The sequence below is a fragment of the Carassius auratus genome, chromosome 12, assembly GCF_003368295.1.
Source record: "Carassius auratus strain Wakin chromosome 12, ASM336829v1, whole genome shotgun sequence".
Lineage (NCBI taxonomy): Eukaryota > Metazoa > Chordata > Actinopteri > Cypriniformes > Cyprinidae > Carassius > Carassius auratus.
Window position 1 is genome coordinate 1,104,636 of NC_039254.1, and position 15,033 is coordinate 1,119,668.

Below are 15,033 nucleotides of genomic sequence, written 5' to 3' on the forward strand. Positions count from 1 at the left end.
TATTAGCATTGGGATGTTATATTATATTTTAATATTGCCATTGCAACATTTTACTGTATTATAAAAAGATTTAGTACTTGTGTCATTATGGTACATTTTCTGAAACTTTTTCTGAGATTTATGCATCATCTGAAAGCTGAATAAATCATCACTCCATTGGACAATATCTCTCTGAGACAAAACTACTTGTAAATCTGGAATCTGAGGGAACAAAAAAAACTAAATATTGAGAAAATCATCTTTAAAGTTGTTCAGATGAAGTTCTTAGCAATGCATATTACTAATCAAACATTAAGTTTTGATATATTTACGGTAGGAGATTTACTAATATCTATTATTTTGACCCATGTAATATTTCTGTGCTACTTATGACTGCTTTTGTGCTGATTTCTTTTTAATTAATTGTGCAGCCCTAACTGAAACAAACACTCCAGCTCTCTTCTGCTCAAACAGAGAGTTAAAAACAGAATAATTCTTCATTTTTGAGGGATGTTCCTGTAATAGAACGATGCATGCAAGCATGCTGCAGAACTGTACAGCACACGCACATTAAACCCTCATTAAGTACAAGAAAAACATTCAGTGTATTAAATGATTCATGGACTGATATTTGGAAGTAAGTGTTTGCGGTGTTCTTCTGCTGATCTGGTGTTGTTTGATATGTATGTAAAACTATTTGCTCTGTAAAACAAACAGCTATTACCATTCATGCTGGGCTGTGTCTGTTTGCCTCCAGACAAACACTGACAGCTAATTAGAGAAATTCACATGACTGTGAAAATGTCTTTTATAACAGTGTTACTTGTAAAAGCTGTGTAACTTTTATTTTTATGTCAGTATCTCTGGTCTACTTGAGTGAACTGAAGCATGAAATAACATCTCAAACCTCTATGAACAGCAGCGTCCATCCATTTGATTGACAGCTGAAGATCTGCAGAAGCTCCTCCCACTGGATTACAGCAGCACTGCAGGAGACGGCCATCCAATCACAGTTACTCTGTATAATTGACAAAAATCATTATAATTTATTTCATCAGAATAAATTACTCCTGAATGGATAAAGATGCTGTTTAACAGCAACAAATGGTAACCAATACAAACCAGCCAACCCACTTGTTATAACACTAAACCATTAAAAACAGCTGAAACAATACACAATCCAACAAGTCATTTCTGGTCTTATACTGTGAATGCAATCTTGTTTGTGCTTGTTTTATGTTTTTTTCAAAATATAAATCCTTCTGAAATGATTTTCTTGTCAATTGTTATTTCAAAGGTGAAGCAGTTTTACTAAAATCTCTTTTTCAGTTCTTTAATGCTTTCTATCATTAATATAATAAAGCTTTGGTAAAGTACTGCTAGATCATACATGTTAGACAGACATTTTTAATTAATTAAAATAGGGGGAAAACATGCACATGTGAAGAGTTAAAATGGTCTCTTGTTATTAATATATTCAATTAGATTTTGATTATTCATGTCCACTTGTAGTTTAAAACAAATGTTTATATTTTTAATAACATCTTTTTGGATTGGATTGCGCATTTTAGAGAGACATAAACCAAAAATAACAAAACATCACAGCATTGCAACCCCTTGATAATACTTACTGATGTTTGTGCAGCTGATTTCCCTCCAAAATGACATCACTTCCTGTTGGATGATGTCATTGAGAAACTGGCTTTTGTTAGTTAAAGGGATTTTACTAAAGATTAACAGTGTAAAATTATAATAAGAACACATACACAATTATACAATTATATTAGTATATTAAATATTTTAAACAATATTTGAAAAGAAAATATGTTTAGATTTTTTTTATGTTATTTCAGAATGTTCTCTGAATGTTAAAAATATTTCCCTCTTGGTTCAGCAAATGTTAATGGAAATATTTCATTTTGCAAACATTTTGGAAATGTTACTTTTGAATGTTCTCTGAACATTCTAAACATTCTTTAAAGAGATTTCAAATGTAGCATTCCCATAATGTTCAAAAAACAATCCAAAATAAAGATTAAACTAAGCTTTGCATCAGACTGGGCTTTTGTTGGATCGTGTAGCAGAAATGGCTCGTTAGCTGAAATATTGTAAAAGCATGGTAAACAAGACGAGTTCTGATTGTCCCGTCACAGCAGATGCTGCCAGACACAAGTAACCTACAGTCAACTCTGACCTGTTTTTAATTGCACTCAGTGGGACTTCATTAAATCCTGCCGATGTCACTGTGCATTCTAGAAGAGTGAGAGAGAAGAGAGAGACTGTAAATAAATACACAGCACTGAACTATTGACACCTCTTTTCTTGCATGCTTCTTCTTCTTCTTCTTCCACAAACCATGACAACTCACTCAGACAGATTTAAGTCTGTTAATGAGGAGAAACTTCCCCAGCCTTATTTATAGTCTGTTACTATCTATAATGTGACCAGGTTAAAAATCAGCTTCCATAAGCATCTTATGAGAGTCTGCGCAGCAGGAGGGTAATCTGGGCTGTAATTGGCTTTGTGCTAAACTCCCGTCTCTCCCACCTGCTGCTGTAGGTGAGTGTGTGTTCGGATCACACACATTTACACACGCTGATGTGCTAACTATGTGTCCACCTGCCCTCAGGATACAGCGCTGCAGCAGAGACACAGTAAACAAGCACAACATGTGAAGGTCAGAGAACTGAGCTCTGCTGTGTTGCATACAGAATGAATCAAACGCAGGGGAAACTGAGCTCTCAGCTCCCAGAGATCAGCAGCTGTGAGAACTGCTTGTGCTTTTAGACCCCTACAGAAGACCAGAAGCTCTGCTGCTGCAGATGAAGTCAACTACAGCAGTGACCTTAATCACTAGTGTGCTCACTTTAAAAATTTGCTTGGCAGCCTGTGTCATAATTTACAGATGGACAGACTAAAAAAGACAAACATATGTTTAAGCAGATAGATTAGTGATTTAGTGATGGTGATTATGATTGTGATTTAGTGATAATGATAGTGATGGTGATAGTGATTTAGTGATGGTGATTATGATTGTGATTTAGTGATAATGATAGTGATGGTGATAGTGATTTAGTGATGGTGATTATGATTGTGATTTAGTGATAATGATAGTGATGGTGATAGTGATTTAGTGATGGTGATTATGATTGTGATTTAGTGATAGTGATAGTGATTTTGTGATAGTGATGGTGTTAGTGATACTGATGTTGTGATTTTGTGACAGTGATAGTGTTAGTGATAGTGATTTTGTGATTTTTTTATTTTGTGATAGTAATGGTGATAGTGATAGTGATGGTGTGATTGTGATAGTGAAATTGATAATAATAGTGATAGTAATTTTGTGATAGTGCTAGTGACAGTGCTAGTGACAGTGACAGTTATAGTGATAATGATAGTGATGGTGATAGTGATAGTGATTCTGTGATTGTGATAGTGATGATGATAGTGATTGTGATAGTGATAGTGAAAGTGATAATAATAGTGATAGTAATGTTGTGATAGTGCTAGTGACAGTGCTAGTGACAGTTATAGTGATAGTGATTCTGTGATTGTGATAGTGATGATGATAGTGATAGTGATTTTGTGATAGTGATTCTGTGATTGTGATAGTGATGATGAAAGTGATAGTGATAGTGATTTTATGATAGTGCTAGTGACAGTGCTAGTGACAGTTATAGTGACGGTGATAGTGATAGTGATAATGATGGTGATAGTGTTAGTGATAGTGATGTTGTGATTTTGTGACAGTGATAGTGATAGTGTTAGTGATATTGATAGTGATAGTGATTTTGTTGTTTTGTGATAGTGATGGTGATAGTGATAGTGATGGTGTGATTGTGATAGTGAAAGTGATAATAATAGTGATAGTAATTTTGTGATAGTGACAGTGACAGTTATAATGATAATGATAGTGATGGTGATGGTGATAGTGATTCTGTGATTGTGATAATGATAGTGATGGTGATAGTGATTCTGTGATTGTGATAGTGATGATGATAGTGATAGTGATTTTGTGACAGTGATAGTGATAGTGTTAGTGATAGTGATTTTGTGATTTTGTGATTTTGTTATTTTGTGATAGTGATGGTGATAGTGATAGTGATGGTGTGATTGTGATAGTGAAAGTGATAATAATAGTGATAGTAATTTTGTGATAGTGACAGTGACAGTTATAATGATAATGATAGTGATGGTGATGGTGATAGTGATAGTGATTCTGTGATTGTGATAATGATGATGATAGTGATAGTGATTTTGTGATTGTGATAGTGATAGTGAAAGTGATAATAATAGTGATAGTAATTTTGTGATAGTGCTAGTGATTGGGATAGTGATAGTGATTTTGTGATAGTGATTTAGTGATAGTGATAGTGATTTAGTGCTAGTGCTAGTGATAGTGATGATGATGGTAATGGTGATAGTGATAGTGATGGTGATAGTGCTAGTGATTGGGATAGTGCTAGTGATTTTGTGATAGTGATAGCGATAGTGATTGTGATTTAGTGCTAGTGCTAGTGATGATGATGGTAATGGTGATAGTGATAGTAATTTTGTGATAGTGATAGTGATTGAGACAGTGACAGTGATGGTGGTGATGGTGATTGTGATATTGAAATAAGTAATGTTTTAATTGCCAATTTTAAATTTTCAGTGGGATTTAAAACCAGAACAAGATTATATTGTTAAGTGTGGAAAGAATTTTGTAAAGCATCTTTCCTTTAGCATATATTTTTCCCCATGCCACTTTGAATTATTTTATAAAAAAATCCATTATGCCAAATGGAGTCAACAGCCTTCATAAAATCTTTGAAGCATGCAAATATTTTTCCATCTCTCTTTGGGTGTTCTTGTTCATTTATTAACGTGTGCAGTGTGTGAATATAGTCAGTGGTTCGATATTTAAGAAGGAAGTGGTTCTGAGAATTGCTGATGATATTGTGCTGCTTTCAGAAAGTGAAGAAAGAGAGAGAGTGTTGATTATGGAGCAAAATACCTTTTCCAAATTAGTGTGTCTCTCTCTCTCTCTTTCTCTCTCTCTCTCTCTCAGGATCAGGTGTGATTATTAGATTAGCAGTGTCTCACAGCCGTCAGTGTGTTCAGAGTTCAGCAGAGCAGGAAGAACAGGCAGCATGAGCTTCAGCGTGGAGGAGAGAGGCAGAGAAAACACGGCCAGCTACAGACTTTACTTCAGTAAGTGTCTCAGCATCCATCCATCACCAACACTGCACTGATTCCGCTCATGCTCACAGTCTCACAATGAAGCGAGCATTGCCTGATTTTAAATAATTTTTTCCACTTGAGTAGATGCAAACTTCTTGTAAACATTGTATTAATGCACTTGTAATTAATTAATGTCCAGTATCACTTTCCACTTTCCATTTATTTGTTTAATTGCAGTTAATCTGACAGTGCTTGTGTAGTCTTACTCATTCACTGAGAAATTAACATTTACATGAAAACTCAAGACGTAATTAGTAAAGCTGAATGCATGCCTTATTAAATTACCCATGCATATTCATTTTATAATTGTTGAAAGGATGCTGCATAACAACAATGACCTGTCTAGTGGCATCGTCTTAACTCTATAATTATGCATAGGTGTATTTAATCATCTTCTCTTATTACACACACACACACACACACACACACACACACACACAAGCTGTTGAGCATCTGCTGGTGGCAGTAAGAAACAGGTGGAAGTCACTATGCGACCAATCACCAAGAAAATCTGCTTTCTGTTGAAACCATAAGTGTTTGTTTCCGTAATGAATTCAGTTTTTGGTTCAAACCTCACAGTAAATCCTCCTGCTCTCACTGTCAGACATCAGAAAGTGCTGGAAATCTCTTTAATCTCAGAGTATTTTAGATCCTTTGTGAAGCTCTCTTATCTCGTCTCACAGGAAACGCTGAGGAGAAATACATATCTCCATTCCATGACATTCCCATCTACGCAGACGAGGCCGAGGTATGGAGTATATCTGAATCCTGATTCATGCATTCAGTCCTCAGATCTCTGAACCGGGATTTAATGAGGAACAGAAGTCGTTCCCTTCACCTCTGTGAAACACAGATGGATTTCTCACATCTATGATCACGTGAAGTTCAGAAAAATTCAAGCAGAGCCCAAACTTTGGTTTTGAATTGGAAAATGAAGTCAATGATGAAATGAAAAGTGCATCTGTTAACTAAACGCATTAGTGTGTGTGGTGTGTGTGTGTGTTTCTCTCCCTGAAGTATTTGTGTGAATTAAATCTAATTAGATGCATTCTCTTACGATAATCATCCTGGAGTTCATAATGACATTAATATGTCAGATTAATTATGGGAATAGATTCCTCTATTCAAAATCACAGGGGTTTAATCAGTATAAACTCAACACAGAGCAGAATAATCATGAACTCAGAACAGAAGAAAGTGTGTGACCTCCTTCATCCAACAAAACCTGAAGAAACCTGATCGTGAAGGACTTTAAACCATTAAGATCATCTGACCAGACACGTTTTCTCCTGCAGAACATCTTCAATGCTGTCATCGAGGTTCCTAGATGGACAAATGCAAAGATGGAGGTAAGAAATCTTCAGCGTTCAGTGCAAACCTCTGGATGTGGATCTTCACACACATGCTGATTATCTCACCTTTATAGAAAACCATTCCTAGAAGAGCAGGAACGTCTTTAAACATTAAATCGTGTTTAAACTCACGGATGGCATTCAAGGCTTTTCATGATTGTCCCTGGCTAAAAATAGGAATTCAGGAATTATAATATTGACAAATAATCTGTGAGGAATATTGAGGAAGTTAGTTCTGTAGACAGTCATTAAGTCATTTTACTTAATTATTGTTATTAAGAACATTTTTCAAGGTGTATCTAAAAAAAATAAAATAATAATAATAATATATATAATTTTTTTTTTTTTTTTTTTTTTTTTTACTTTTCCAAAAGTGAAACTTTATTTTCTGCTTAAAATTAGACATGGACAAAATGCATTAACATTTCAAAAGAAACTCTAAACCTCTTCAGGTCAAAAAAAACGAATAGATGTTGTTTTTTTATTTATTTATTTGTTTTAGATAATGATCTGTTTTTATGAAATGTAGTGAAGTGAAAGGATGTAAATGTAAACGTTTCCAAAAATTAAAATGCTCTGATAACTTACTGTATCAAATATATTTTTAAATTCTTAAAAAAAAGAAGTATTTACATTTTTTAAATATATTTTCACAAATTTAAAAAATGGCATAAAAATATAACACAAATATATTGGTATACTTGGAAATTAATATATTTTGAAACCTATTTCAGCAAATATATTTTTTATTATTTTCTGCATATATGTAAAACAGAATGAAAATACACCTCAGAAATTAAATGCAGATTATAATAAAAAAAAATTATAAGAAAAAAAAAAAGTAAAAAAAAAAATTATATATATTTTTTTGGGGGGCTGTATGGGACTAGTTATTTTATGCTGATTTTTGGAGCTTGATTTTATAAATCTGCATTTAATTTCTGAGGTGTATTTTCAATACGGTATGTTTTTTTTATTCCAAAAAGACTGCCCTTGTTTCTCCAGATCGCGACTAAAGATCCTCTCAATCCCCTGAAGCAGGACCTGAAGAAAGGGAACCTGCGTTTCGTCAGCAATGTCTTTCCTCATAAGGGCTACATCTGGAACTACGGAGCCATTCCTCAGGTGTGTGTGTTCTCGAGGTTTAGAAAAAGAGTAAAAGCGTGGGAAGCTCCAGGGAACGTGTGTGTGACGCATGAGCGAGCTCAGAGAGCAGATGTCACGCATGTTTAGATGCAAACCCAAGCAGTGCTGGAGACTGGTTTCATCTGAGCTCACTCACATCATGAGAAAGAACGGACGGTGATTTGCTGTGTTTTGCAGACGTGGGAGGATCCGGGCCACAGGGATGAAGACACGGGATGCTGCGGTGATAACGATCCCATCGACATCTGTGACATCGGGAATCAGGTCCAGAGCAGCGCACAAACACACTTCCTGTAACACAACACACTTCACTGCAGTGTGACGCGATACTCCTCATGCTTCACTGTCCCTCACACACAGTCTGTGTTATCCCCAAGTCTAGTCACTCAAAACTCACATTATTTCAAGCACACACTCTAGCTCTTCATAACAGCTTTCTGGACCATTTCTCTGAATAAAAAAAAAAAAAAAAAAAAAAAAAATATATATATATATATATATATATATATATATATATTATTTTATTTTTTTCTAAATATATAAATAGTCCAGAAACCTGTAGTTTATGTATATAATGTCATATTTTTCTCTTCAAAACCGTGCAAAAATAAATAAAAGTTATGGAAAATATACTAATAAAATTATAAAATTTAGAAAAAAAGAAAACTAGAAAAAAAGTCATGAAAATTTCTGAAGTGAATTTACATTTTCCATTTTTATTGGTCTGTTTATATATTTCTATAATTTATTATTATTATAGGTATCTTAACATACATAAAATCTATATATAAAGTGTATATAGTCAAAAGAATTATTCAAACTCATGCATATATATATATATATATATATATATATATATATATATATATATATATATATATACATATATATATATACAATATAAATAAAATACAATATAAAATAAAAATAAAATAAAAATTAATTAGCAATAAAAATATACAATATAAAGTAAAATATTATATTATATTATATGTCATATTTGTCTCTTCAAACACATGCAATATATACATATTTATATATATATATATATATATATATAGTTTGAATATTAAAAATATACTATAATAATAATTGTATATGTATATGTGTGTATTTTTTTTTTTTTTTTTTTTGTAGAGTAAAAGTTGCTCTCAATGTAAATTCTGAATTGTGTGCAAATGGTTTTAAATGACTTTAATGATTCGGTCACACTTTGATCTGAACGATTCATTTGAATCACTCTGAATCAGACTCATTTGAAGCATCTCCAGGGGTTTCAGTGTTCTTCACATGTTCTCCATCAGGTCTGCTCTCGAGGAGAAGTCATCCGTGTGAAGGTGTTGGGGACTCTGGCTCTGATCGACGAAGGAGAAACCGACTGGAAAGTGATGGTCATAAACGTGGAGGACCCCGAGGCTGAAGACTTCAACGGTGTGAGAGCTTTAGCTTCTGTGTTTGTGATGAGCTCAAGGGTGAATCTCAGCGTCTTCTGTCTCTGGCAGATATCGAGGACGTCCGCAGACTGAAGCCTGGGCTCCTGGAGGCCACACTCGACTGGTTCCGGATGTACAAAGTCCCAGACGGGAAGCCAGAAAACCAGTTTGCCTTCAGTGGTGAATTTAAGAACAGGGTAAATAGAGCCGCCGCTTTAATGAAAGACAGCAGACGACATTTGATTAATAACTACTCCCTGACAGCCAGACATGAAGATGTTTCCATCATGTCACGAAGGCAAGAGAATCCAAGCATGTGATTTTCAAAATTGCTTTTTCAAGAGGTGATGGTGTCAGTGATTAAATGCCTAGACCTTCTGACAGATCTGAGATCAGTGCGTCTCGCTTCTCAGAACTTTTCAACACTACGAGCTGCTAAACATTCAGAAGAAACACATGCTTTACCTGTGTTTGAGTCAAGCTCCACTCGTAACATACTGAACACAACATTCTGTTTGAAAAAAATAAAATAACAAGTTGAATTTTATTGTTTTAAAATGTTACTGTAAATGTATATTTCGTATTTCAAAAAGTTTAAAAACACATTACGTTTACATTTTAGTAGATGTACATAAAGGTGCTTCCCAGAGATGCCACAGAAGAACCTTTAACATCTGAAAAACCTTTCTGTTTCACCAACAAGGATCTTCAGATTATAAAAAGATAAGAAAGAGATGCTTCTTTGACTGAATGCTTCTTTGTGGAACCAAAAATGATTCTTTTATGGCATCGCTATTTTTAAGTGTATGTCTTTTTAAGGTATATATTTATTAGCAAAACATACTAGGCCTGTCTTTTTTAAATGTATATTTTTTTGTAAATATTCTAAATATTTCTTTCTTTTTAAATGTTTAACAAAAAGTGTAAATATGCTATTAAATGTTATAAATGATTACTTTTAGGAATATATATTAAACTATTTTTAAATGAATAAAAAATTGCATACTATATCTTTTTTATTCATATAATTATTTTTTGAATACATATATATATATATATATATATACTGAAACATTTTTTATTTTTAAATGATTAAATTAGTAAACATACTGTTTTAAAATGTTTTATACATTTTTATTAAATGTACAAAATAATTTTTATTTTAAAATGCTTTTAAAAAATGTAATCATAACATATATTAATTTCCTTAAATATATTAAATAATTATATTTAGTTATAGATATCAAATGGTTATTTTAAAGGTCTTTAATTTAGTAAATATGCTTAATCATTTTTATTTTTAATTATTTTAAAATATTGAATATTTACTACATCTTTTCTTAATAGGTTGAAAAAAATGTTTTTAGTAAATATACCAAACCCTTTTTATTTATTTAAATGATTTAAAATGCAGCAAATATATTATATATCCTTTTAAAATGTTTTCTAATGATTACTTTTGGTAAATATACTAAATTATTTTATTATTTATTCTCTCTCTCTTGTTTTTGTTGTTGTTGACGTAATGTTTTAAATAGTTTTTTCTGGTTCATGGCCTGCAGGATTTCGCCATTAAAACGATTAAGGACACTCATAGTTTCTGGAAAGCTCTGATCTCCAAGAAAACAGACGCTGGAGAACTCAACTGGTAAGACATCGGTCTCTTGGGCCATAATTTGGTTTTAGTTCAAACTCCAGTATATATATATATATATATATAATATATATATAAATATATATATATATATATATATATATATATATACTACATAACTTTTAAGTGCTCTTAAGCTTCGTAAATCCACTGTATATTTCCTTAAACGTTTTAAAATGTTTATTTTTAATATATATACTATGTCATATTTTAATGCTTTTAAAATAAGTAAATATATTAAATATTTTCTTAAATGTATATATATATATAATTTAAATCTATTTATTAATAATAAAAAATATATATTTTTAATTAGCAAATACTATAACTTGTTTTAAAGTGTTTATTTTGAGTAAATATGGTGAATGTTTTTAATTAAAATCATAAATATACAATGCGCTTTCTTAAATGTTTTAAAATGTTTTAAAAGTTGTATAAATGCTTTAGAATAAGTATATATATATATATATATATATATATATATATATATATATATATATATATATTTTATGCTTTAAAAAAATAATTCTAGTAAATTATACTAAATAATTTTTAAATTCTTTAAAAATCTTTTGCGTACTACATATTTTCTAAAAATTTTTAAAATGTTAATTTTTAGTACATATATTACATTTATATTTTTTAAGTGTTTTATAAGTAAATATATTTTATTAAACAATTATTGTTAAGAGAACCCAGTTTAAATTCTGTTTTCATAAAGAGCTCCAAGACATCGCTGACCGTTCCTCTTTGCTTTATCACGGCTGGAATATCAAATACCTCAATACACGCATTTCTGTCAAATATAATTCATGCAGTATGTCAAACCTTTAACCCACGGGGAAAAATAAATCAACCCACGGCAAGAGTTTAAAAGCAGCATAATTAAATTCAATCTTGGCAAACCTGCTGAAATTGAAACGATTTAATTGAAATGAAACTCCTGACAGCAGCATGAAGTCAAACCCAGTGTGCTGTCTACATAGGGAGCACTTCTTCAGCACCAAACGTGAGGGGTTTTTCAATAAGGAAGGCATTATTGTTCCTTTTAAAGCAGGTGCACACCTCCTGAATGTATTTATTGCTATACACTATATTTGAGCTTCAGCAGCAGGTCATCAGAATGAAATGCAGGCTCACAAACACCTGATCATCAGTCAGCGAGATGCCCTTCATGGTCACGCTCGGATTGAAAATCATGTTTCTGATATTAGATATGAACAGCTGATGGTCAGGGTTTGTTTAGTTCGGCTCATCTCCAGTGACTCTAGACTGAAGGAAGTGAGGTTTGATTTCTAATGTTGTGCTTGTGTCTGTAATGTATATCCATCAGTGTGAACACCTGCGTGTCTGACAGTCCCTTCTGTCGCTCCGCCGGTGAAGCCAGAGCCGTCCTGGATTCAGTGAGTGTTTTCTGTCTCACACAATTATAATTCAATCTCCAGAAGCAACTTTTGAGCATAATGAACATCTGTTTTGGATTTATTCCTCATTTATGCAACTTCAAATTGTTTAAGATGACTTTGATTGTATGTTGAGATTTTGATCGTCTGATTAAAGTTCAATTAAAAAGATGTCAGCGTCAAAAAGCATTATTAGGGTCTCATTAAAGTCTTATTTAACTCAAATTAAAGTCTCATTTAAGTAGTCAGGAGTCACATGATAGTTTTGTGTGAAATTCAACCCATTAAAGAAATTAAATGTGCAGGTAATTCAAGTTTAGGATGAGTTTGTTTCTTTATCAAATCTGGAGAAATGTAGCACTGCATCAGTGTCTCATCAATGGATGCTCTGCAGTGAATGGGTGCCGTCAGAATAAGAGCTGATAAAAACATCCCAATAATCCACAGCACTCCAGTCCATCAGTGAACATCTGGAGAAGACAAAACCTGAAACACATCCAGCATTAAGATGATTTTAACTCAATTACATCCATAATAACACTTCCTCCAGTGAAAAAGTGTTCTGGTCTGAATCAGGAGAGAAATCTGCACAGATCAAGCAGCGTTTAAACAGATCTAAACTAATATGTGGCTGGATTAAATGATGGACTGGAGTGCTGTGGATTATTGTGATGTTTTTATCAGACTCTCATTCTGACGGCACCCATTCACTGCAGAGCATCCATTGATGACACACTGATGCAATGCTACATTTCTACAAACCTGATGAAGAAACAAACTCCTCCTGATCTCAGATGAACTGAGGGTGAACACATTTACAGCAAATTCAATTTTTTGGTTGAACAGTTCCTTTAAGCTTCTTGACTGAAAGCAGCAGAACTTGTCTAAAGCATCTCAGAAATGGCTGTCTTTTTATGATGCATTAAGTAAATGATGGCAGACTTATCATTTTTGTTGGTCTGATCCTGTAAGATCTACTTTCTGTTCTCAGGCTCCTCCGTACAGTGCTGCGGAGCCGACTCCGAGCTCAGGTGAGAGAGAGATGCTTCAGTCCTTCAGACACCTGCATTAGAGAAGAACCACATAATGCACACTAAATCAGTTACTATATCTAATGAGCTTTCCAACATAAATATATTCATGTAGAATATCATGATTATTTCATAGACATTTATTTTAAAAGTTAACAGTTTTCAGAAGACAATTATATATATAATATAATAAAAATATAATATTATATATATATATATATATATATATATATATATATATATATATATATATAATGTAAAATAATTTTTACAAATTATATGTATATAATTTTTTATATTATTTTATATAATAATTCTATATTATTTTATACTATTTCATTTTAATTAATTGGTATATTAAATAATAATATGATCTTTTTACACATCTGATTATATAAAATAAAAATCATATGATCAATAAGTCATGGCAACGTGTTTTTACATCACTTTAATTCACTTAATTTAAACTTCATTTTTTAGGTAATACAGATTGAACTCTTTTTATATGATATAACTCAGTTTAATATGTTTTAATAAGTCAAATAATTCTGATTAGATTATACTTAAGACTACAGCTGAACATTGTTTTATTTATTGTTTTTTTACAGTGTAAAAATAATATTTTCCCTTTCTTTCTAGCTGATAAATGGTTCTTTTACAAACAGACATAGAGAACGATCATCAGCGCTGATGGGAAGAATAAACGTCCGGAAAACAGTTTTATTACACGCATCCATCATCAAGAACAGCAGACTCACGGATGTCATGATTCTGTCATATACTGTAGTTACTGATAAACACTGTGTAGTTTGATTCATAAAGGCCTAAACAAAGTTTGGACGATAGGTAGGCGATGCAAAATACTGTATGAACATATAAAGCCTTTCAAGAATAAAGCAATGTGACTTTATAAATACACATCTGTGGTTGTCAAGAGCTGTTTTACTGGAATACAGTGCATATTTATATTATGCATAATTGCTATGTCTATTTCTGCAACTGTTTGTTAAAGGAACATCTAATTGTAGCACATTTAATTAATTTGGCTGGCTTTAATCACTATAATTGCTCGGAAACACTTGATTGTGGTTCTACAGGTAAGAGCTAATAATGTCATGATGCCCCGTCGCCATGGAGACCAGCATCACTGCAGCATCAGCTGTTTCTCTGCGTTTGATTGACAAGCAGATGTGAACTGATGTTTACGGGGAAATAATTACACACAGACCTATGAGGATCATGAGAATGATGCATGTGAGTAATCTTCCGCTAACTGGAGAAATTTCCTGAACCTGTACACAAAAAAGTTTAATAAAAATCATTAAAGTTTCACATTGGCAGCCAAATGTTTGGAATAATTACGTTTTTTATTGTTAATGAAAGATGTCTCTTTTGCTCACCAAGGCTTTATTGAGCACTTATGATACTTTATCAGCATTTCTGAAGATCGTGTGACACTGAAGACTGGAGTAATGATGCTGAAAACACAGTATAATTACATAGAAAACTGTGGTTTTAGATTGAAATAATATTTCACAATTTGTACTGTATGTTTGATTAAATAAATGCAGCCTCGGTGAGCAGAAGAGACTTCATATAATTAATACAAAAATTAAAAAAAACGGCAATGTGAAGAATGATTTATAATGGCTTTAGACTTCTTATGGCATCGCTTTAATCAATTTTCCCTAAGCAAGTATTGGAGTTATTTTTATTTTAATCTTAATCATTACTATCACACACAATATTAAAGTCCACTTAAATGCTCATTATAGCAAATATCTGATGTGATAAATGTTTTAATTTGAGATG

At 32.4% G+C, this 15,033-nt stretch overlaps 1 protein-coding gene across 1 annotated transcript; it reads left to right on the top strand.

Moving 5' to 3' along the window:
- Positions 1-5,056: 5,056 nt before the first annotated feature.
- ppa1a (inorganic pyrophosphatase 1a) lies at positions 5,057-14,528 on the top strand. Its single transcript, XM_026276063.1, has 11 exons — positions 5,057-5,172; positions 5,886-5,950; positions 6,498-6,551; positions 7,560-7,679; positions 7,878-7,964; positions 9,005-9,131; positions 9,203-9,330; positions 10,696-10,781; positions 12,121-12,190; positions 13,182-13,221; positions 13,861-14,528. The coding sequence occupies exons 1-11, from the start codon at positions 5,112-5,114 to the stop codon at positions 13,890-13,892; spliced, it is 870 nt and encodes a 289-aa protein (XP_026131848.1). The 5' UTR covers positions 5,057-5,111; the 3' UTR covers positions 13,893-14,528.
- The last annotated feature ends 505 nt before the right edge of the window (positions 14,529-15,033 follow it).